General features: G+C 46.1%; 1 protein-coding gene across 1 annotated transcript in view; it reads right to left on the bottom strand.

Moving 5' to 3' along the window:
* The window catches only part of stab1 (stabilin 1), a 416,947-nt gene that overhangs the window by 50,410 nt on the left and 343,111 nt on the right, over positions 1–23,426 (bottom strand). The window contains exons 48-54 of the mRNA XM_072472659.1: positions 21,600–21,746; positions 19,307–19,441; positions 17,992–18,051; positions 14,097–14,273; positions 6,027–6,113; positions 3,586–3,732; positions 2,297–2,353 (exon numbers count right to left, since the gene is read on the bottom strand). Of these exons, the coding sequence (XP_072328760.1) occupies positions 2,297–2,353; positions 3,586–3,732; positions 6,027–6,113; positions 14,097–14,273; positions 17,992–18,051; positions 19,307–19,441; positions 21,600–21,746 (810 nt within the window). The remainder of the gene's footprint in view (positions 1–2,296; positions 2,354–3,585; positions 3,733–6,026; positions 6,114–14,096; positions 14,274–17,991; positions 18,052–19,306; positions 19,442–21,599; positions 21,747–23,426) is intronic.

Here is a 23,426-nt window from a genome sequence, read left to right as displayed (position 1 = left end):
CGCCAATTTTCCTGAACTAAAAATATCCGCCTCATCCTCCACCTGTTCTTGTTCTTTTTCAACCATCTGATCAAAAATCGTTTCTGATAATTACACTTCAACTTCATCTTCACTCTTTGATTTCTCCTCTTGTCTTAACCTGTGACTTTGCGACCTTGTTACTACATAATCATGGAAAATTCCAGGACATTCGTCCTTCAACACTTTAGTTGTCTGATTTTCCACTGGCTTATCAACCACAGTAGGCATCAATCCCACCTGCGATCCAGCTATATCATTACCCAAGATAAACTGTATTCCTGGACAAGATAGTTTCTCTATTACTCCTACTACCACTTCACCACTCTTCACTGGACTTTCCAACATTACCTTATATAATGGGACCTCTCACCCTGAACTCCACATATTACCACCTTTTCTGGCAACATTCTTCCCAAACTACATAATTCCCCATCTCTTACCATTAAAGATTGACTAGCTCTTGTATCTCTTAAAATTGTGATTTCTTTACCTGCTCCTCCTGATACACACGAGCAAACTTTACCCACACAAGTAAATTCTTTAAAGACATCTGGCACCTTCTTATCAATTACTTCTTGAACAGGCTGTACAATCGTTTGCACCTCCTCCGCTTCCCTTGGGCTTTCCTTTCTAACGAACCCCACTGTCTTATCCTGTTTTACCACATCATCCTTCCCAGAGCTTTTCTTCCACCACCAACACTGTGACTTTACATGGCCTAATTTATTACAGTGAAAACATTTGAAACTTATCATTTCTCTTCCACCCTCCTGGATTTCTTTTTTAATCTGAGGTACACTCTCTTTATTGTCTCCCACTAGATCACCTTTACCCTTACCACTTGAGTATTTCTCATGTCCCCAGTTTCTATCCCTCACCGGCTTAAACTGATGTCAGAAACCAAGCCTTGATTTGTGAACTAATTCATGATCATCTGCCATTTCTGCTGCTAATCTTGCAGTTTTAACCCTCTGCCCTTCCACACGAGTTCTCACTACATCAGGAATTGAATTTTTGAACTCCCTCAAAAGTATAATTCTCTGAGATCTTCAAACGTTTGGTCTATTTTCAAAGCCCTTATCCACCTATCAAAATTACTCTGTTTGAGCCTTTCAAACTCCATGTATGTTTGACCAAATTATTTCCTTAAATTTCTAAACCTTTGTCTGTAAGCTTCAGGCACTAGCTCATATGCACCTGAGATGGATTTTTTCACCTCCTCATACGTTTCAGATACCTCCTCCGGTAGTGATGCAAACACTTCACTAGCTCTACCTATCAGCTTTGTTTGAATCAGTAATACCCACATGTCCTATGGCCATTTCATTTATTGAGCTCCCTTCTCAAATGAAATGAAAAAGGCTTCTACCTCCTTCTCGTCAAACCTTGGCAATGCTTGGACATATTTAAATAGATCCCCACCACGTCTTTGACCATGACGCTCTGTCTCACTATCCTCACCAATCTCATCCAACTGTATGTTTCCCTTTGCGTCTGCCAATTTTAACTGATTTTCATGTTTCATAGCCATTTTATGAAGTTCAAACTCTCTCTTTTTCCCTTTTCTCTCTATCTCTTTCTTTGTTTCTTTCTTCTCTATCCTTTTCTTTTTCTCTCATTGCATATTCAAGCTGCTTTAATTCTTTTTCATGTTCAAATTGCTTAATCTGCCATTTCTAATGAGTCAGAATGTATCTCAGGCAAAATTAAATGCTCAGCTACTGCGGTAAGTACCTAATCTTTTCTCATTTTGCCAGGCAATGTTAACTGCAATGCTTTTGCCAAATCTAACAGTCTGCTTTTAGTCTCTGTCCGTAAGGTATTGCGTGTTACCGTGTCCACCCCCAAAAACCCCCGAGCCTCTGAAAGAGCCATTGTGCACAACACACTCCCCACTTAAACTAAAATACCACACCTGAAAAGCAACCACAATATGCACACCCCTCACTGTCTTTAAGTTCACTAAGCCAATCCAATAGATAGACTTTTATCCCCCTCGAGCCCCCAATTTTTATGGGTCCAGGTTTACAGAGCCCCAAAGTGTTTCATTGAGTTCAACCGACCCACAACGTTTAATAGATTGCGGTGTGGGAAGCACACGGCGTACTCTCCAGGTGTGATACAGCAGGAATGGAAAAATTTCTTAAAGGTACATTGTTTAAACATCCATTTCTTAAAGATACTCTCACGTGACACTTTCTTTCGTCAACATTTTTGTAAAATTGGAATGAATTGAAACAAACTAGGGCAACTTTCTAAGTAAACCACATCTTACCTGTGGTTTTGATCCAGGAGGACAGGGAGGAGGTTCCAAACAATTACCACAGCGTCCCTAAAGATAAATGTTTCATGTTAAGCCAAATGGATGCTAATTTCACTTTTAAAAAGCATTCACCATTTGGGAGCAGATTGTTTGCTTCCTATGTTTGTCTGTATTAAATGACTTGGTGAGGGATTTTCTGGTCCTTCCCACAGGTGTGATTTTTCGGTCCTTCCGATGGTGAAACCTGTGGTGAACTCCGGTGGCAGACGGTGTCAGCCATGCAAAACGCTGTAGGCATTGCCGGAACTGGAAGATCCTGCTGTTTGCCATATGGTAAGCTGCCTTCACTGCTGGAAAACATGCCGTGGGGCACCAAAGAATCCCACCCCATGAATTGAGAACGTGTTGAAAACTTGGATGATTGAGTGTTTGTAAGGAAGGATACTGATTCCTGCCCATTTTGGATAGAAAATCTGGCAGGCTCCCTTATAGCCTTGTGATCCCCTCATCCACCTTTCTCTTCCCCATTTACTGTACGTAGACAAAGAAGAGGAAAATCTGTTCTTAAATGTTTCATGAATCTACCTTAGTGCCTAGAACAGCATGAAAAATCCATTTTAAATGAACCTTACAATAAAGTATGTGCAAATCTTTCTACTTAAGGTTACAAACATTTTGAACTATGAAGACCATGATTATCAACCACACCACAATTGAAGAGATGGCATAATTAAACTTATGGGAAAAAAAATCAAACAGAAATTACAAATAGTATGGTGCATTGATCCAACCAGCCTTCCATAGGGAAAAATAGGGTAACAAGAAGTACTTCATGTAAAATATCTAAAAGAAAAACAGTATGGAAGGATAATAGCAAATAATAACCATTTAACCAATGCATATCCATTTAACTAGTCTTTATAAGTAGGACTTGAATTATAGGGACTCTTCTTTAATAATAGATTCAGCAATGTTTAGTGATGTTGAAGGGTGAATTCATCGGCTCCATGCTGCCAGCAGATGGCCCACTCAAAGGAAGTGTGGTTCAAGTTATTGCTGCTAAACACTAATAATCCTATCCTCTAGTTTCTTTCTCATTAAACACAGCTCCAGGCTGGGAATGTGGGATGAAGAATTTACTCTGGTATGAAAAAAAATCATTATAGATGTGCTTCATAACTTGAAATAGGATCCCACATCTTCCTCATCCATCCAGAATTAAGCTGTAGTCTTCCCTCAGGGCATACAGTAGTGAAATTTGAGGAAAAAGAGACTTAAGTTTATTTCTTAGAAATACTTACGTGAGCAGGATGCATTGTAAGTGCGTCACACCGAGCTCCTATATCAGGAGGTTCCAAGATATTATTGATGCCGTATGCAATTCCACCATCAAATTCCAGGTGTCTCTGAACAATCTGAGCACTTCCATCATTCACAATCAGGTCTCCCTAAATCAAAGGAAACACTGCATGAACCACACCTGATGCATACGGCAGTGATGGGATCATTTAGAGACATGGGGCCCAATTGGACGGCATTGTTGTTCCCGACTTAGGATGCGACGGGGCTATTAAATTTAATATAATATAATATAATAATCTTTATTGTCACAAGTAGGCTTGCATTAATACTGCAATGAAGTTACTGTGAAAATTCCCAGTCGCCACATCCCGGCGCCTGTTCGGGTACACAGAGGGAGAATTCAAAATGTGCAAATTACCCAACAGCATATCTTTTAGGACTTGTGTGGGAGGAAACCGGAGCACCCGGAGCAAACCCACGCAGACACAGGGAGATCGTGCAGACACCACAAAGACAGTGACCCAAGCCGGGAATTGAACCTGGAATCCTGGCGCTGTAAAGCACCAGTGCTAACCACTGGTGCTTTACGGTAGCACAAGTGGGTAGCACTGTGGCTTCACAGCGCCAGGGTCCCCAGGTTTGATTCCCCGCTAGGTCACTGTCTGTACGGAGTCTGCACGTTCTCCCCGAGTATGCGTGGTGTCCTCCAGGTGCTCCGGTTTCCTCCCACAGTCCAAAGACGTGCAGATTAGGTGGCTTGGCCATGATAAATTGCCCTTAGTGACCAAAAAGGTTAGGAGGGGTTATTGGGTTACAGAGATAGGGTGGAAGTGAGGGCTTAAGTGGGGCGGTGCAGACTCGATGGGCCGAATGACCTCCTTCTGCACTATATGTTCTATGTTCTATGTTCACTGTGCTGCCGTGCCGCCCACGCTAGAGGCCTGTCACGAGATTTGCGACGCTTGGTACGCCTCGCTAGATCAAATGAGATTTCGCGAAACATCACAATCTGGATCTTGCCCTCACTGGGCGGGTCCAAATTTGCATATTTGTGTCATTTAGGCTCATTTAAACACGTGTGCGTTGGATTCTCCCAAGGCCTGGGATCGAATGCCCGTGCCTGGGAGACCTCGTCATTGTGCCGTTTAGCACTGGTTCACAGAAGCTTGGACAAGGCGTAATGGCACCTGGGAAAGGGAGTGAGGGCATCTCCCACGCCATCAGAGATCTGCGCAGGATGGTACACTGGCACTCTTGCTGCCACCCAAGCAACTTGGCACTGCCAGCACCTTTAACTAGCCTTTGATTGGTAGTTTAATGGTTTGTACCTGGCAGAGAGGTTTGTTTATTTAACTTTCTCTTTACACTTGAATGCCTGTGAAGTACCCCCATTGATCCTAACTTCAATATGTATAAACATCTTTGTGAACAATATTTATAAACAACACGAAGATGCCACCCTGCCCTGTCCCCAACCACCAAGGGGTCTCCAATGGCCTGGGAGACCCCCCCCCCCCAACCCGGGTGCCGTTACACCTGGTCAACACAAAAGTGAAAAGTAAACAGCACCCTGGCGAGGTCTCCCACGCGTAGCAGTTGAGTCCTGGGTAGCGGGTAAATCTGGCAAACATATATTTAAATAAGCTGTATGGCTCATTTAACTATGCTGATTTGGATCACGTCCAGAGAGGGCGAGATTCAGATCACAACGTCGCACGTGATTTCTTTGAATCTTGCGATGCATTTTGAGCATTACGAATCTCGCAAGAGGCCTCTCGTGAGATTCAATGGCCTCACCCCAACACCAAGTCGGGTGCTTTGATGCCGCTGAATCGCGCCCATTATCTCTGAACGGCACAGGGCGTAGCATTTGGTAAAAGAACATAAAACTTGTCACGAAAATGCAGACAACTAGTTTATCAAATGCATTCAAAAGTCAAAGCATTAGTATACTGAAGAAGAAAATTCCAAGGGCAAACACTGAGCATTAAAAACTTAGTCCAAGATGTGCCCATTTGTTATTTGCTTTGAAAATCAAATCTAAATATCAGGCAGAATTTTCTTGATAATCATTCATTGTCCTCCATTTGCTGTATGAAATAGTGATGCCGGCAGAAGGAATCTCCTTGGACCTGTTAGTCTGCAAGTGTGGAGTACAATATATATCCTGACCATTCAAAAGTCACGTTTGTTCAGTCTTTATCAAAGTTTGGTATGGGCTACATCTTGGGATGATTGTTTGACCTTCTCAATCTTCCCTCTTAAAGGTCACTCCAGCTTTAAGTCGCTGCAAATCCCTGACAATTAGAACAATCAAATGGGCTCAAAACGTTAATTGTTTCTTTCTCCCCAAATGTTGCTGCGTTTTCACAGCATTTTCTCTTTTTACTTCAAATTTCCAGAATCTGCAGTATTTTGCTTAAATTTTGCTTTTACTTACAATTATAGCCCTGCTGCAACTGACTGAAATCAATGATCCTCTCATTGTCCGCCTGTCGCTGATAAGTGGAAGGTCTGCTGCTATAGTCTGCAATCGGAGAACATTGTGTAAGTATTTGAAAGAAATTTAATTTTGGAGATCTAAACTATTTGATGGAGCATACTTAGCTGGACACCAGAGGGCTTTTTGAGTAAAGACTATTGCTAGCATGCAATATGAAAGAAGCAAAAATGACTTCTACAAATAGTCAGAGGCTCTAATAATATATCAGGGCTATATCAGGGCAGGTGCAGCAGCACCACTGATCCCTGTCCATTCCTTTTTGTTTCTATGAGAGATGAGACTTGTTGGAGAGAACATCGAGAGGCAGAAGTAACAGTGCTATGAATAAGGTTAAGTTATAATATGTATCAGAGCAAATTCACTGATCCAACAGTCCCAGCAAGTAGTGTGGTCAGAAATAGAGCGACATCAGTGCTTCCAAAATGGCAATTTGATGAGAGCAGGAATTAGGAACAAAGGGGGAAGGAGAAGTGGTGTAGTTTAATTGATGCTTAAGTGGATGAAAAAAATCAACTTAATATTTAACGCCACCATACTTTCTGGTAAAAACGGCAATGCAGGAAGGCATAATGCTGTGTGGTTCCGACAGGATGTGGGAGTTTTGAGTAACAGATGTTAGCTGGAAGAAACACAGCTGCAGGAAGTCTCTCCAAGTGAATTTTATTTGAGGTGCAGTTGGAGCCAAACCAACAAATCAGGGGGCAGGAAAAGGTCTTTGGGGAAACAGTTTCAGAAGGTGGTGGATCCTGTTGAGAGTTAAGGAGTTGCTCATGGTACAGGAAGTATTAATGTCTATCCAAGTATCAGGGAAGGTGAAGAGGTTGTTTGGAGAAGGAACTCCCGAAGGAAATGATCTACAACACATTTGTGAGAGGATTTTGGACAAGGCCAGCAAATGGATTATCAATGACTCAAACAGCATTAATGGTTCATATGTGGAGTGGGAGGGGAAATCAGCAATTCAATGATGAATGCTGAAGCACTGGGCGATTTACTGGTTAGAAAGGTGAATGCCATCTTGTGTAGGCTTTGTTGTCTCAGATTAGGGACATTTCAGATAGACTAGGAAAGATAATGGATGGAGATGGAGTGCGGTCAGCTATATCGTGGTCTATTTGGGAGACAAAGGAAAGCAACAATCGGGGGAGGGTTTCTGCGCTGCCCGTGCCGGTAGCGGAGTTCCCGATGTGGTGGGGGATCTGATACCAGTAAAAAATGGGATTGGAGCCGTTGCGATGGTCTGGTACCCCACTGGCAGCAGCACGAGGTTCATGCTCCACGCCTGTGGGAAGATGCAAATGGATATCAAATTCTCCATGCGTCCATAATGCTCCGGCCCTCTGGGCCATGATTCACACAGGCATGGATTGGTGTAAGCATTTGTCAGCATGGCACTGACACAGTGGACCTCGCGATGGACCTAAAGGTAAGTATTTAACAAAGGTGCCCCCAAAGTCCATCAGAGGGGCCTCCTCCCACCACAATACAAATCTTGCCCACCCCACCTCCAGTCCCTCCCAACAGACCCCCACATCAGACACCCCATCAGACCATCCACTAGATCCCCCCACCAGCGTCCCCCATATCAGAGACCCCCACCAGACCCTCCCATCATAAGACCATAAGATATAGGAGCAGAATTAGGCCACTCGGCCCATCGAGTCTGCTCTGCCATTCAATTATGGCTGATCTATTTCTCATCCCCATTCTCCTGCCTTCACATCAGAGACTCCTTCATATCAGAGACCTCCTATCAGAAACTCCCCATATCAGAGACCCCCCCCCGCCCCCGCACTTCCTTCCGGCCTATCATTCTCCCCTGCCTTGAAGCTAAAGAGCAGTCCAGGCAAAGTGAAAAATCACTGTTTTTTAAAAAGCTTATCTTTCCCTTACACCTGCGGCCTAGTGAAGCAGTGTAAAAAGCAGCAGCTGTTACTCCATAAAAAGTCAAAAGCACATCACAAGGCTTTAAGCCTCCTCAGATCTTTTGATCTGCAAGGCTTCTATTCACTTTCAAAGTGAAAGAAAATAGCTTCCAGAGAGCCAGGGTCTGAATTATTTATTTTAATTTCCCTTCACACTTGAATGCATCTCAAGTACCCTGCTTTGAACCTAAGCACAATATTTATGAACATCTAGCTATGATTCACAGCTCCGGACCACATCAAAAGCAGTTAAGTTATTTCTGCTGAGAAAAAGAATAAGGGAAAGCATTAACTCCTCAATGTTTATAGAAATTGTGGTTAGATTCAAAGCAGGTTACTTGAGATGCAATGAAGTGTGAAGTGAGATGAAAATAAACAATCCAGACACCAGGCTGTCTGGAAGCTATTAGCCTGTCATTTACAGCCTATTAAAAGCTATTTCTCTTTGAAAGTGGATAGAAGCAATAGTTTTTCACTGTTTCTGCCAGGACTTCTCTTTAGCTTCCAGGCAGAGATGACTGACGACGGGCAGTCCTGATGGGGGTCTCTGATAGGGGGTCTCTGATATGAGGGGTCTCTGATATGGGTGTCTCTGATATGGGGTGTATGTGGGGGTCTTTAATATGGTGGTCTCTGATATGAGGGGTATGGTAAGGGTCTCTGAAATGCGGGGTCTGTTCGGGGTCTCTGAAATGGGAGCCTGAGGGGGTCTCTGATATGGGGGTTTCTGATAAGGGGGTCTCTGATGGGGCTCAGGGGGGTTTGATCACCCTTATGCACGTGTGCTATGGGTGGGGGGTGTGACCAAGCAATTCCCATGGTGGGGGGGGGGGGGGGGGGGAGGTTGCCCCTACTTGTCAATGGGGGTGGGGGGCAAGATTTGTGTTATGGAGGGAGGGGGACCAGCCGCAGGACGTTAGTATCAGGCTGCCCCCACAAAATCGCAGTCTGATAGCGGGATTTGGAACAGAATCCCTTGAGCTCCCTTCCATGCACAAATTTGCACGGTAGGAGAGAGTGAATCTCTTCGGAGCACTGTTCCCAGCGCCTCACAAACCAGAAACGATTCAGTTCCAGCGAGAGAACAAACCCAAAATGAAGAATCCAGCTCCAGAAGTCATGTAAAAGGAATATAGATGATTAGCAAAGGTGGAAGTTTCCAAATTACTGCCTGAGTATTTTTAAGATTAGGGATCTCAAGATAGAAGGATTGGCTACATTGGAATAGGAAAGGAACTAATAAAATGGCAAAATAGGAAAGTAATGAATCATTTAAACTGGAAAGGAAGAGAGCAGGGAGATAAAAGCAGTCAGAAAGAATAAGTAGAGAAGGTAGAAATAGCCAAAGATAACATAGATAACTAGAAAATGAATAAAAAAAGGAAAGTATGCGAAATGAATAAAGAGAATAGAAGACAATCAATTCAACCAATTTTGAGCAGAAAAAAAAGGGTTTGAGGAATGAAGTGTATCTCTATGGCACTTCTATAGATGTGGCATAGAGCGCATCCTATCAGGCTGCATCACAGCTTGGTATGACAACTGCTCGGCCCAAGATCGCAAGAAACTGCGGAGTGTGTGTGAACTCAGCCCAACGCATCACACAAGCTTGCCACCCGCCCATTGATTCTGTCTACACCTTCCGCTGCCTCAGGAAGGCAGACAGCATTATCAGAGACCCCTCCCTTCTTCCTTCCATCAGGCAGAAGATACAGAAGTCTGAAGACCGGCACATCCAGACATAGGAACAGCTTCTTCTCCACAGCTACTAGACTCCTCAACGACTCTCCCTTGGACTGATCTGTTCCCTGTAAGAACACTATTCACGATGTCCTATGCTGCTCTTGCTCATGTATTTGCCTTGTTTGGCCCCTTGTTCTGCACTGTAACCAATCACTGTTTGTCGAAGTACCATTTGTCAATATACTCTGTCGATTATTTCTTTTGTGTCCACTATTTACGTACTGTGTACGTTCCCTTGGCTGCAGAAATATACTTTTCACTGTACTTCGGTACATGCGAAAATAAATCAAATCAAATCAAAATAAATCAGAAAAAAAAGTGCTTTAAATATGAATGAAAAAAGTCGAAGAGCATTTAAATTTTAAGATTGTGGGCCCCAACTGGAAAAACTAAAAGTAATTAGCGATCAAAGTAGAAAACGTGTCAACTTTGAAGAATAGGACTTTAACCTGGTGTTGTAAGTCTTCTTACTTTGAAGAACAGGGGTGGGATTCTCCGACCCCCCGCCGGGTCAGAGAATCGCTGGGGAGCGGCGTGAATTGGCGGGGGTGGGAATCGCACCGCGCCGGTCGGCGGCCACTCGCAGCGGCCCCCCTGGCAATTCTCCGACCCGCGATGGGCTGAAGTCCCGCTCGTTCTATGCAGGTCCCGCCGGCGTAAACTGGACTAGGTCCCTTACCGGCGGGACCTGGCGGCGCAGGCGGGCTCCGGTGTCCTGGGGAGTGCGCGGGGTGATCTGGCCCCGGGGTGGTGCCCCCACGGTGGCCTGGCCTGTGATTGGGGCCCACCGATCCACGGGCGGGCCTGTGCCATGGGGGGCACTCTTTTCCTACGCACCGGCCGTGTAGGCCTCCGCGATGGCCGGCGCGAAGGTGAACCCTCCCAGCGCATGCGCGGGGATGATGTCAGCAGCCGCTGACGCTCCCGCGCATGCGCGGACCCGCGCCGGCCGGCGAAGTCCCTTCAGCTCCGGCTGGCGCGGCGCCAAAGGCCTTCCACGCTGGCCGGCGGGGCGCAAACCACTCCGGCGCCGGCCTAGCCCCTGAAGGTGTGGAGGATTCCGCACCTTTGGGGCGGCCTGACGCCGGGGTGGTTCATGCCACTCCTTCCCGCCGGGACCCCCCGCCCCGCTGGGTAGGGGAGAATCCCACCCCAGGTTAGATGGGTGGTTGGGGGAAAGGGGGCTAAAGAGATCTGAGAACAGATTGGACACATATGATTCAGGCAATTGCTCATTTGGAGGATAAACACCAACACACACTGGTTGGCTGATGGCCAGTTGTATTGTAATTTAGTTTTATGTAATTCTTTGATCCACTTGGGCATGCAGAATTGATTAGTTCACACTTACGCTGACAAATGATTATTGCTTTAGGACCAAGCATTCTGCCAAGGTGCAGGAATCTCTTAAAATTAACAAATTTATAATTACGGGACTCAAAAAGGATGGCCTGGTAGACAGGCAGTTTTTTCAGATGGAGAAAAATCAAATCTGAATTCTACATCTTAAAAGTTCCTGATTAGGACTGATTTGCTCCTCCTTCAAAAATAGTCTCAGTACAGGAGTTATTGAACTTTGAAACACAGTTCATACATATTGGCACTTCATTGCTGCAGGCCTGTGCCAGGAGGCAGGTCAAGTTCCAAAAATGTTAATCCCTGGGTTCACAACCACTTCCTGAGGCTTTGTTGGGGATTCTCTCGCTCTTCAGGTACCATACCCCAAGAGAGCATGATAATGGACTTGCATGTGTTATTTTGTGGTTATGCTTAGCATGTACTGCAGTGGTTTGCTGTTGTCTTTTGCAGATTTTGGCTGACCAGGAGATTCTCCTTCTCTTACCACCTGCCTAAAGCATATTGGAAGGGTTTTGTAGGCTGAAAATCAAGTCATCGAGTGGGACTCAAACTTGGAGCTTCTCACTCAGAGATGGGGCGCTGCCACTGAGCCACAAGATCTTTGTTTGGGACTCTATGGATGGAGTTATCCCGTGGCCCAGCGGTGGGTTCAATGGCGGGTGGGACTGGGAAGGGGACAGAGTCCAGCGGGAGCCCAAAAATTGGTTTCACGCCGAAGTGATTTTCAGATAGGATCTTCCAATGGTGTCCGCCATGGCAGATCGGGAAACTGATTTGCACCCTGCTATTGGGATGCAGAGGAAGGCCCGACCAGAATATTAACACCATTTCCGATTCGCCACAACACCAGTGGGAAAACAGGTCTGGAAAAATGTGACCTGCAGAATTCGGGACTTCCCTGAACAGTGGCTGGGGATTCCTCAGGAGTTAAGGATAGAGGCAGACAGTGACCTTAGTCTCTGGAACACCACAGCAGTGGGTGGGGGAAGCCCCTATCAGGTGGATCTTTCAGATTGAATGTCATAAAGGAGGAACACCTTCCAGTCTCAGAGATTTTGCTGGTGATCCACCTTCATTCTCAGGAGGTCCATCTTCCTTCATTAACAGTGGGCGAGTGATGTTAGTCACCTTTTCAATATTTTCAACTTGGTTGGAGGCACCAGAGGGGCCTACCTCATAGTCTAGTCCTGAGCTAGACCACAAAAGGGAACTTTGGCACATCACTCACTTCATATTCCACTTATATAGGAAGCGGCTGAGGCATGAGTACCTTCTCCACAGTACTATATCTGCACGTATACCAGATGCACAGCAGCAGTTCAAGAAGGTACCTCATCACTGGCTGCTCAAAGGCAATTAGAAATGAGCAGCATGTGTTTGCCTTGCCAGCAACATTCACATCCCGTGAAAGGATAAAAACAGAAAATTATAGAACAGGGATGTGGGCAAACCATCAGTTTCTGCTAAAATTACTGAGTTACTTTGGTAGACAGTTGCCCAAGAAATGCCCTTACTGTGCAGGTTCTCACCAGCTACAATTCAATAAGGTGAATTCCCTTGATCCTCGCTGAACGAGATCCAAATCTGCATATTTAAATGAGCAATTAGGCTCATTTAAATACCTGGACACCCGGACGCCTGGGAGTCAACGACCGCACCTGTGAGACCTCACCAGGGCGCCATTTAGTACTGGTTCATACAAACATGAACCAGGCGTAATGGCACCTCGGGGGGCCTAGCAGGGGATTGGAGACCCCGGGGTGGTCGGGGACAGGGCGGGGTAGCACCCTAGCACTCCCCTTGGCACCCAGGGTTCTAGGTTGGCACTGCCAGGGGTGAGGCCCGGGGGGGGGGGGGGGCCTTGCCAATGGGAGGGGAGTGAGAGGCGGGTTTCCAAGGGCCTTGACAAGGTTGGGGGGGGGGGTGAGGAGGGAGGGTCAGAAAGTGGGGTCGGAGCCTGAAAGGGGGGGGAAGCCAATTGATAACATTGTAGCACGATTAAAAACTGCAACTAGAAAATATCAATTTAAGGACACAGATGAAAAGCTGATACATCAACTAATTTAGGGTTCGGTACACCCTGACATATAGAAATGGCCGGATGCGACAATTCCCAGAGGAAAGAAATTCACATAATCATTGAGATCAGGAAGAGGGTGAGAGAGAAACCTACGAGGATAAATCTGAAGGTGAAGATTGATACCAGAGCGCAGAGTGATATTGTCTCGCTCAGGCCATACCAGATCTTTCCTGAAAATTTGGAGGAAAATGGTTATTCAAAAAAAGGTGCTCTGAAACCGATCAACACCGTTCTAGAAGCATTTAGGGGAATTGAGATTCGATAGCTAGGAACAACCCAAATCAGAGGGACACACAAAGACAAAGATGTTAACTGTACATTAAAACAGATCGTCTGGGGGTTCAGCAGTTGTGAGGAGCAGCAGTTTATCTCAGTAAACCATGAGGTTAAGGAGGTGACACTGAGGGTTAAAGAGTGCACACTCATTGAAAAGCATCTTCTAATCAAATTCTACAGAGGTCTGAGTACAAAGATATTTCACCCTAAATGTAACACCATTGAAACTGAGTTGAAATAGAGATGAAGTCAGTTTCATTGATCGGGGCATTATATTTTAAAGAAAGAAGGATATATTTGTCGTTTGTAAATAACTAGGAACTACTGAGCTAGGAATTAATGTGATACATGCAAGTGTTAAAGGGGGCCACATTACACTGCTGCACTAGAGTCTGGACCAGACAGCATGGCAAAATTAAACATAAATAGTTTTGGAGCTGTACAAAATGTGATTAACACTATCTGGGTACCCAAAGACAAAACATCACCCATCTCCCAGAGGGTTGTGTGGCAGGCACACAGCCAACATGGGCAGGCTCGAGACCCCTAAATGGGCCAGGTGACAGGGTCCCATGCTGTTGGAAACTCCAACGTACACGGTCTACAATTGCAGTTCTTAAATACCTTTGAATCCCTGATCATGTGAAATTTTAGGTACGCCACAAGGTTGTGTTTGTTCTCATCACTATAAAGCCAATCCTGTCTCACTTTAGGAAGAGAATTAAATGCTTCGTCTGTTGGCCACAACATTGTGAATGGTCTGTGGATTGGATCTTCCAGTAGAGGTAGCAGATTTGTTTCCTGTGAAAATGAAAAATAATTTAATAATTACTTTTTTGTAATTTGAGTCTTATAAAATATATTTAAAGTAAACATCCAAGAGATCCCAGGAGGAATGTGGTTAAACATTTGAGGCCTGCTTTAGGTATTCTTTTAGCCAGTTTGTGACTCCTGTAAGCAGCCCTCATATCTTACGTTCGCAAGTATACCTGTATCATATGAAATTAGGTATAATGTCAGGAAACTCTTGTGATCTGAATCTGATATTTTGCCTTTCACAGATGTGTCTGAGTTGGTGGCATCAGGATTTGGGGGCAGGATATTGAAGGGAATTCAGATTACAGAGTCAAAGAAACCGCAATTCATCCTACAAAGTCCATACTCCTGGATGAGGTTACTATGGAGATCCACTTTCCTCTTTGCTCCCTACCCTTTAATGTTTATTTTTAAAAGCAACTATCTTAAAAGTACTTCTTAAAAGTATTCAGCAGTGCTACATTCCACCCACCCACTATGTGAAGAAATAATTTCTAACCTCCCCTTTAATTGTTTTTGTGGTCATCTTTAATTTGTGCCCTACTACAAACTTTTCTTGCCTTGCAACTTAAATGGCTGCACGCCCACGCTTTTCGTGAAGTATTGAAGTGCTACAGCGAGTAAGCTTACCTGATCGCTTCAGTAGAGGACCAGAAAATCCCACCTCCTCTGATGTATTCTTACTTTCAGGCAGGCATGGGAAGAGGAGAGACTGCAAAGAATCAATCTGAAGTCGAAGTAGGGAACCAGCAATGGAAATAACCCGTGACAATGAGTGTGGGAACCCTGCATCGCAGGCAGTAAGTTAAGTTCACAGTACCCATTTAAATAAAAATTCTGCATGATGTTAATGCTCCCTGCAATTTTCACTGGCTGTGCAAATCAGCATGAGTGGCTCGCATTACTCAGAGGTAGCCTGCAACTCTTGAAGGGGAAGTAGATTATGGCTCTATACTTTGAACAGTGGGCAAATCATAGGCCTGGGACCTGAATGGAACAAAAAGATTCAAATGTGCTGACCTCACATAATACTTGCTCACATGACAACAGTGACCACACTTCAAAGGCACTTCATTGACTGTGAGGCATGTTGGGTTGTCCTGGAGTTGTGAAAGGCGCTGTATAAGTCCAGGGGCTGAATAATATAGTTGCACCCAACTAGGGCTCCGCACCTAGAAATCAGCAATGTTCTGACTTGCAGGCCTGCCTTCGGAGCCTGCCCTCAGAGCCTGCCCGATAATACGTTAATTGCCCCAATTAACGGCAAGAGTGGGTTGTAGACCTCCATCCCATCCAATGAGTGCTAGAGGGTGGATTATCGGGGGCGGGATTCTCTCAGCCCGGGGCCGGGCCACGCCGTCCCAACGCTGGCACGCGATTCTCCGCAGAGCCTGGGATGGGCCGAGCGGCCGCAGTTAAAACGCTGAGTCCAGCTGGCGCCATCCGCACCTGCTCGCAGCCGGCGGGAACTTTGCGTGCAAGGGTCAGGTGGCGGCCTGTGGGGGGGGGGGGGGGAGGGGGGCTCCGACCCCGGGGAGGAGCCTCCGATGCGGCCTGGCCCGTGATCGGGGCCCACCGATTGGCGGGCCGACCTCTCTGTCCCCCGGTCTCTTTTACTATGCGCCAGCCCCTGTACACCTGCGCCATGTTGCGTCGGGGCCGGCGCGCTGAAAGAGGCCACCGCGCATGCGCACGTTGGCGCCAGTGCCACTGCGCATGCGCGCGTTGGCGCCAGTGCCATTGCACATGCGCGGATCCCGCGGCGCACAGTTCGCGCCAGAATTGGCAGCTGGAGCAGCGTGAATCGCATCAGCGCCGTACTGGCCCCCTGTAAGGGCCAGAATTACTCCTGGCAGCGCTCCGTTCACGCCGTCGTAATACGCGACGGCGTTTACAACGGCGTGGACACTCTGCCGCGGGATGGGAGAATCCCGCCCCTGGTCTCGGAGGCTTCAGGCTGTGACCTAAAACAGGATTACGGCCAGTACTTTAAAAGGTTCTCTGGCACAGGACAGTGTCAGGTGACCCATCAGATGATAAATATAATTGATTACCTAAACAGAGAAAAGATTTGTATATGTTACAATCTAGCTGGATTAAGTACATTTAAATTGTGAGTAATCTCTGAAAACCATGTCAATCTTCATAGATGGCAGAAATGTAAAAAATCAACAAGTCTCCCACCTTCTGTCATTGAGGAGTTGTACATTTGTTACATGTTTCCATACAAAGTAGTCAGCGTCATTGGAGAGTGGGGTGAGGCATACCAGAAGGATCAAACCAACCCCCAGATTCAGTGAGGCTGCCCAGGGGCCCTCCTGTGAAAAGTTCATGAGCGACGTGACCAGCTCATGCCAGCTGCTGGCAAGTGGATGAAGCCCAGTGAGGTCTATGCTGCATGGGAGGAGGTGGCCGAAGAGGTCAGCTGTGTGGGTGTGGTGAGAAGGAGTTTGACCCAGAGGCACAAAAAGCTCAATGACCTCATGAGGCTGGGCAGGGTGAGTATGGCATCAGTATGAGCTATCATGGTCCAGTGTGTAACAGATCTCACCAGTGAATTCAGACCCTTGAATTAGAGGAAAATCCTCCTGATAAAACAATCTCCAAAATATTCCTCGACTCATTCACTTGAGCAGTCACTGAAATGTTAACTGCAAAGCTGAGATTAGCCTCAGCGAGTCTTAAAATCCACCCAAACAAGCTTGCCCATCAAAAAATGTATTGCCTGTGTGTGGTGATTCTCACCCTGAAGGCGTGTTACTTCCTTCAGAGCGTATTATTGCAGTGAGTTGGGTTTTTAATGAATTGCCTTCACAATTGCTATGTGAATAACACGGGCCGGTTTATGACATTTTTACCCACCGTAATACGCCTACTGTATTATCGCACACCGGTGAAGCGCAGAATGGTCCCGATATAGGAACATATTATTCAGCCCCAAGTCGTCTTTCTTTTATAATTAGTTGAGATCAGTTTTTTGCCCATTCAACACACCAGTCACATTCCCGTGAACACCAGTTTTGATGGCACTGTGCAGAAAGTTAAGATGAGGGAAAGCGCAGGAATGATGTTATTTTAAGATACAAAAAAATTGATTTTCCTTCTTGATCTCCTGTCTCTAGTTCAGAACAGATGATATTCAAGGCAGAGAACAATTTTAAATACAGGAAGAGAGATGACTACATTGTCCACCTGAAGATGTCCTCCACTGTACAACAGCGACTGACCTTCAAAAGTAATAAATTGATTGTGTGACTTATTAGGATGCCTTAATGATAGAATGTGGTAGCCGAAGGTAAGGACTTCATACGACACTAAGTAGGCAGGATAACAACTAGGTTTATTTACTCGACCCACAATACTACAATTACTCTACCCCTCACCCCGCAGGGTCACCCTCCCCGACCTGCTCACAGGGCAGGGTTTATATTCTGTGATGTTCCTCCTTATTAGGGGAGAGGCTTCGCCTCCCCCAATCACCTGGGTAGTTTGTACTCCAAGGTGTAGGAAGTGAACCATATACAATATAAGGTTTGACCTGAGGAGGTCGTAACATAGAACAAGTTGGTTCTTTCCGTCCAATTGTTTTCAGTGAAATCAGCCACCACTTCCATTTGGTACCTTTCCTCAGCTACAGTGTAATCATTGGCCAAATAGAAGCAGCATAACCAGAAATACACTAGTATTAAAGAAAATGTCCTACCTTGATCAAACGACTAAAAATCCTGTATCCATTCGCATTTGCAACCGTGGTGATATTGTGCTGCAAACAAAGAATTCAAACACAAGAAATATGTGAAAGTTTGCTCCAAAAATGTAAGATAAAATAACAGGCAGGATTTTGCCAGCCTGCACGCGGAATCATGGTGGACGTAGCAATAAAATGGTGAGGGAGCTGAGGTAAATGCCCCCCCCCTGTCCACGTCCCACCACTGATGAATTTTACCAACTGCGGGACAGGCTTCCCACAGGCTGCCTGCCACAAGGAGGCGTGAAGCAAATTTAAATATTCAAATAGAACATTAATAGACCAGGATGTCGGCATTTTGCCAATTAAAAATCGATGGCCCCTTCCCCTGCCGGGTGCTGAGACTGCCAACTGAATGCAAGTGTGTCCCCTATGGCTGTCAGGGAATATATACTTTTTCTCAATTCTGGGTTCCGGACAGCAATCATGAATCAGAGCTTTTTTTCCCCCCTTGCCTGAACAGCCCAAGGCAATGTGGAAGCGTACTCCGTTGCTAACTCAGCTTAAGTTAGCTAACTGAGCACAGCCTGTGAGTCAACTGGGAGCTTCTAGTCCGTATGGCTGATTAATAATGGATTATTGCATCAAAGCTCTTAATGCAGGTCAGCAAACAGAACTAAGTAAGAATTTCCTTTGGCCTTGCTTTCATCAACGTATTCCTACTCTTGTTCCAATCTCCAGCTGTAACTGATTCCTTTGATGACATTTAACGTGCATGGAGTCACTAGATAATTTTGAGTGTTCTTTTAGCAAACGGACAACAAATATTTTCAGTGATTATACTATTTTGTTTTGTTTTATATGTGATTTTTAGAACAGCTATATTAACCTTTTCTCCAGCTCTTTTCTCACCCAAATCGATCAGAATTCACACAAAAGCCTTAAAGAAAGTTCATTCAGGGGACATCATAACTAAGCCAATCCTATCTTTGCCCTTGCATGCTTCCAGTAAAGGGCAGAGGATAGGGATCGGGAGCAGCAGTTCCAGCCTGTATTACATTCACTACCTAGGATCACTGAGGTGAAATGTAATCAATCCCGCCTATGTCAAACTCAAGGGAAATCACCTAATGTAACAGATCAACAATTCCATCTGGCACTTTCCAAATTTGTAATCACTGACTGGATGAACCCACTGGGCTATCAGGATACACATGCATTTCCTAAAACTGTAACATGAATCTTCAAAGAGAATGAGAAAGAGACACTTTGCAAAGCTAAAATATCACCGATACAAAAAGATGTGTTTTCAGATTTCCTTGCAACCTACCAGAGGTGTAACTGATCGGTTGCTAGCCGTTAAGTTGAATGGAACTAAGATCTTGTTGATGTAATGGACAATTCCATTTGTTGCAATGTAGTCAGTGCTAGTTATTTGTGCATCTCCATTCAAGTAAATTGTATTCTGTGTTAAAAAGATTAAAATAGTTTACTTTTCAAAAATGGAATCACACTCCAGTTAACTGCAGTAAGTGAGATTCCCTACACTTTTATTCTGCCGTACAAATTTGTCCATCATCCTTGGCCTGCAATGTCCATGGTCTAGCACAGAGTCATCTCCAAGCACCTTTCCTTGACCATTCTTCCTGACTGAGTGCAGATGCAGCAAAGGATCTTCCTTGAAATCAAATACACCCAGGCCACGCTGATAGCTTGAAGCAGAGGGGAATGTTGCTTATTCTTTGGATTAGAGAAGTGTTTGCAGAAAGAATGGGTGTCATATCTACCCTATAGATGATGTGGACAGATGTAAAAGCAAGTTGAAAGGGGTCCTGGGGTTGTCAGATCTGGCACTTGTGTGAATCATCACTCTGCATCAGAAATAAACATACCAACTTGTATTGTTGAAGCAATAAAGAAGGGATATTGTGATTAAATAGTAAAATCCACTGATCAGGCCAAATATTCAGCCTTCAGTTCTTTGCTTACTTTTGGGCGAGGACTATCCAGATTAATCAGAGGAGCGACCAGGAAATTTGGAAAAAGTTCACTTTAGGCAGGAACAAGCCACAAAGAGAATACGGAGACCATAACGATGGTGCAGAAACACGATCATAAGACTGAAATCTGGGGCGAAATTCTCTGGAAACGGCGCGATGTCCGCCGACTGTCGCCCAAAACGGCGCCAATCAGACGGGCATCGTGCTGCCCCAAAGGTGCGGAATGCTCCGCATCTTTGGGGGCCGAGCCCCAACATTGAGGGGCTAGGCCGACGCCGGAGGAATTTCCGCCCCGCCAGCTGGCGGAAACGGCCTTTGTTGCCCCGCCAGCTGGCGCTGAAATGACATCTCCGGGCGGCGCATGCGCGGGAGCGTCAGCGGCCGCTGACAGTTTCCCACGCATGCGCAGTGGAGGGAGTCTCTTCCACCTCCGCCATGGTGGAGGCCGTGGCGGAGGCGGAAGGGAAAGAGTGCCCCCACGGCACAGGCCCGCCTGCGGATCGGTGGGTCCCGATCGCGGGCCAGGCCACCGTGGGGGCACCCCCCGGGGTCAGATCGCCCCGCGCCCCCCCCAGGACCCCAGAGCCCGCCCATGCCGCCTTGTCCCGCTGGTAAGGTAGGTGATTTAATTTACGCCGGTGGGACAGGCAATTTATCGGCAGGACTTCGGCCCATCCGAGCCGGAGAATCGAGCGGGGGGGCCCGCCAACCGGCGCGGCGCGATTCCCGCCCCCCGCCGAATATCTGGTGCCGGAGACTTCGGCAACTGGCAGGGGCGGGATTCACGCCAGCCCCCGGCGATTCTCCGACCCGGCGGGGGGTCGGAGAATGTCGCCCCTGGTATCAGAGGATCATGTAATGAGGAAAATCGACATTGTATAGACATGAAAGGAGTCAACGTGGAACGGACTTTACAGACATGTAAAAGTAGATATTTACCTTAACCAGAGATGTTCTAACCAAAGATTCAGAACCCCTGGAGGAGCTGTGGGTTTCTGAGGTGGGTTACTATGTTACAGAGTGATGTGAAAAGTAGGACTCAAGGTTTGGGTTGCATTGGATTTGTTTATTGTCACGTGTACCGAAGTACAATGAAAAGTATTTTTCTGCCAGCAGCTCAAACAGATCATTTAGTACATGAAAACAAATTTAAAAAAAAAAATACATAAGAGGGCAACACAAGGCCCACAATGTAAAATATAGACACCGGCATCGGAAGAAGAATACAGGAATATAGTATTAATCAGGTCAATCCATAAGAGGGTCATTTAAGAGTCTGGTAATAGCGGGGAAGAAGCTGTTTTAGAATCTTACACACACAAAATAATTTTACATTGATTTGTGCAGCCAATTTCCATGATTAGCTGATTTAAAGGTTGCAATGTGTATATATTAGAGTATTCATGAGGTTCCTAATGAGGTGAATCACATGAATAATGCAAAAGCTTTTAATAGAAGGAAATATCCTTCTGTATCATTCTTGCATACCATTTCAATTAGAAATCAGGGATCTGTTAGTTTTTAGATGCTTGAGGCCCAAGCAGCATTTTAAAGATTTTGTACAATAAAACTGATCAATAAGAGCACAAGTTGGGGGATACAGTGAAGTACAAACACACCCACCTGTTTCCAGGAGATCCGAATGGGGTTCCCAGATAAGGCAACAATGGAAGTCTGTCTCCTTAGATCACTGTGGAAAAGTTTCCCACAGCCTACGATGTGATATCGAAGCAAATCTCCAATCAAACCGCGTGCTTCCCATTCTTTCATCTGTTAAGAAAGTCCTCTCATTAATTTGACAAAGGCTATTTACAATCAGCTTCAGGTCATAAGGACATGAGAAATAGAATTAGGACTAAGCCATTCAAATCTCAAGCCAGATCCACCATTTAAGATGTTCATTGCTGATCTGATCTTGGCCTCAACTTCACCTTCCTGCCTATTCCCCCCCCCCCCCCCCCCCCCCCCCCCCCCCACATAACCGCTGATGCCCTTGAAGATCAAAAATCTGACTAACTCAAATATAGTGAATATATCCAATGACCCAGGGCCCACCTCTCCCTGGCATAGAGAATCCCAAAGAGTAATGATCTCTGAGAGAAGACATAATTTCTCATTCCCATTTTCAATGGGACACTCTGGGAGTTCAGACTCTAGCAAAAAATTTAGGAATATTGTATCAAAGAGCCAGAACAGGGATTGAGGCAGGGCTACAGGAGAGAGTGGGTTTTGCAAAGCCTGATGTCACCAGCAGGGCCCTCATTGGAAAACTATGGGCAAAATTCTCCATTTGGGAGATTATTAAGTATTTAGTGGAAATGAGATTATTAAGTTTGCCGCCGAGACTTAATTGTATGCAATTCGTGTTCTCGTTGGGGGCGCTATTAGTAAGTGAGTCAGGACATACAAATGGGCCAGCACTCTGCTGTCGCGAATACTGAGCAATTCCCTGCCCAGCTGGCGTTCTAACCGCTGGGCCAGAGTTAGCCCTAAAGAGCATGGCAGCTGGAGCTGTTTTTAAGCACCCCAATTACCAGACACACACTGAAGCCACCAAGATTGCTCACAGAACACCTGCCCCCCCATCAAGATCGGGAGTCCGAGGTGGACCCATAGCTTCATGACAGTGAGGAACGGAGGGACACCCTCTTTCCCAGGATGGGCTGCAGACTCAAACCTGCTCTCCTGAACATCACCTCCTAGGTGGTGACAGAGGCAGTCAGCACTGCCAATCCCACCAGGGGGAGACAGTTGGTGATTCATAGAAGTGGGGATCACTGGTGAGGCCTCTGTCCTGAGTGGAGCAGAGAACCAGGGAGGGCTCCAAAGATCACAGTGCAAATGTCCTTTGGTTGGAGTGAACTCTGCTGGTCCCCTGCTTCCTGGCGCAAAATGGCCACCGATTCCCTGCAGCTGCTGATACGGCCCAGAGCATTGCCCTCCCCAGACTGTGCCGGCGCTGGACTGAGCCTGCTTCCGCCACGCTGAGTTCCTGACGGATGAGACCATATGAGTCCCACGCTGTTGAGAACTCGGCCGGTGGGGGACGGTGCATTGCGGGGCGGGCCTCAGGCAATGGCCTGAAGCCGTGGATATGCCGCTTTTCAGGGGTCGGAGCATCGCGAAAGCAGCACCGCCCCCCGATTTTCTCACCTTCAGGGATTCTCCGCCCCATCGCCGAACCCGATTTCGGCATTGGGGATCGGAGAATCCAGCCCCTTGATTTTGGCCGGATGCCCGATTCTCCATCTGATCGCGATTAACATTTCCGGCGTCGCGAAGCAGAGAATTCAGCCCCATGGGTTTGATGCTCACAATTTTACAATCTTAATGTTATTGGATATAAAATCAAGGGCAGCATGACTGTGATTTTCTAATCTATCCTGGCCACTTGTGAGGTCTCATTGGCAGGATGGACCAAGGCTGGTATTTGACCTCTGGGGGCCCCAG

The sequence above is a fragment of the Scyliorhinus torazame genome, chromosome 13 (assembly GCF_047496885.1).
Source record: "Scyliorhinus torazame isolate Kashiwa2021f chromosome 13, sScyTor2.1, whole genome shotgun sequence".
Classification (NCBI taxonomy): Eukaryota; Metazoa; Chordata; class Chondrichthyes; order Carcharhiniformes; family Scyliorhinidae; genus Scyliorhinus; species Scyliorhinus torazame.
The sequence above is the reverse complement of the archived record's forward strand: the minus strand, read 5'-3'. Positions and strand labels throughout refer to the sequence as shown.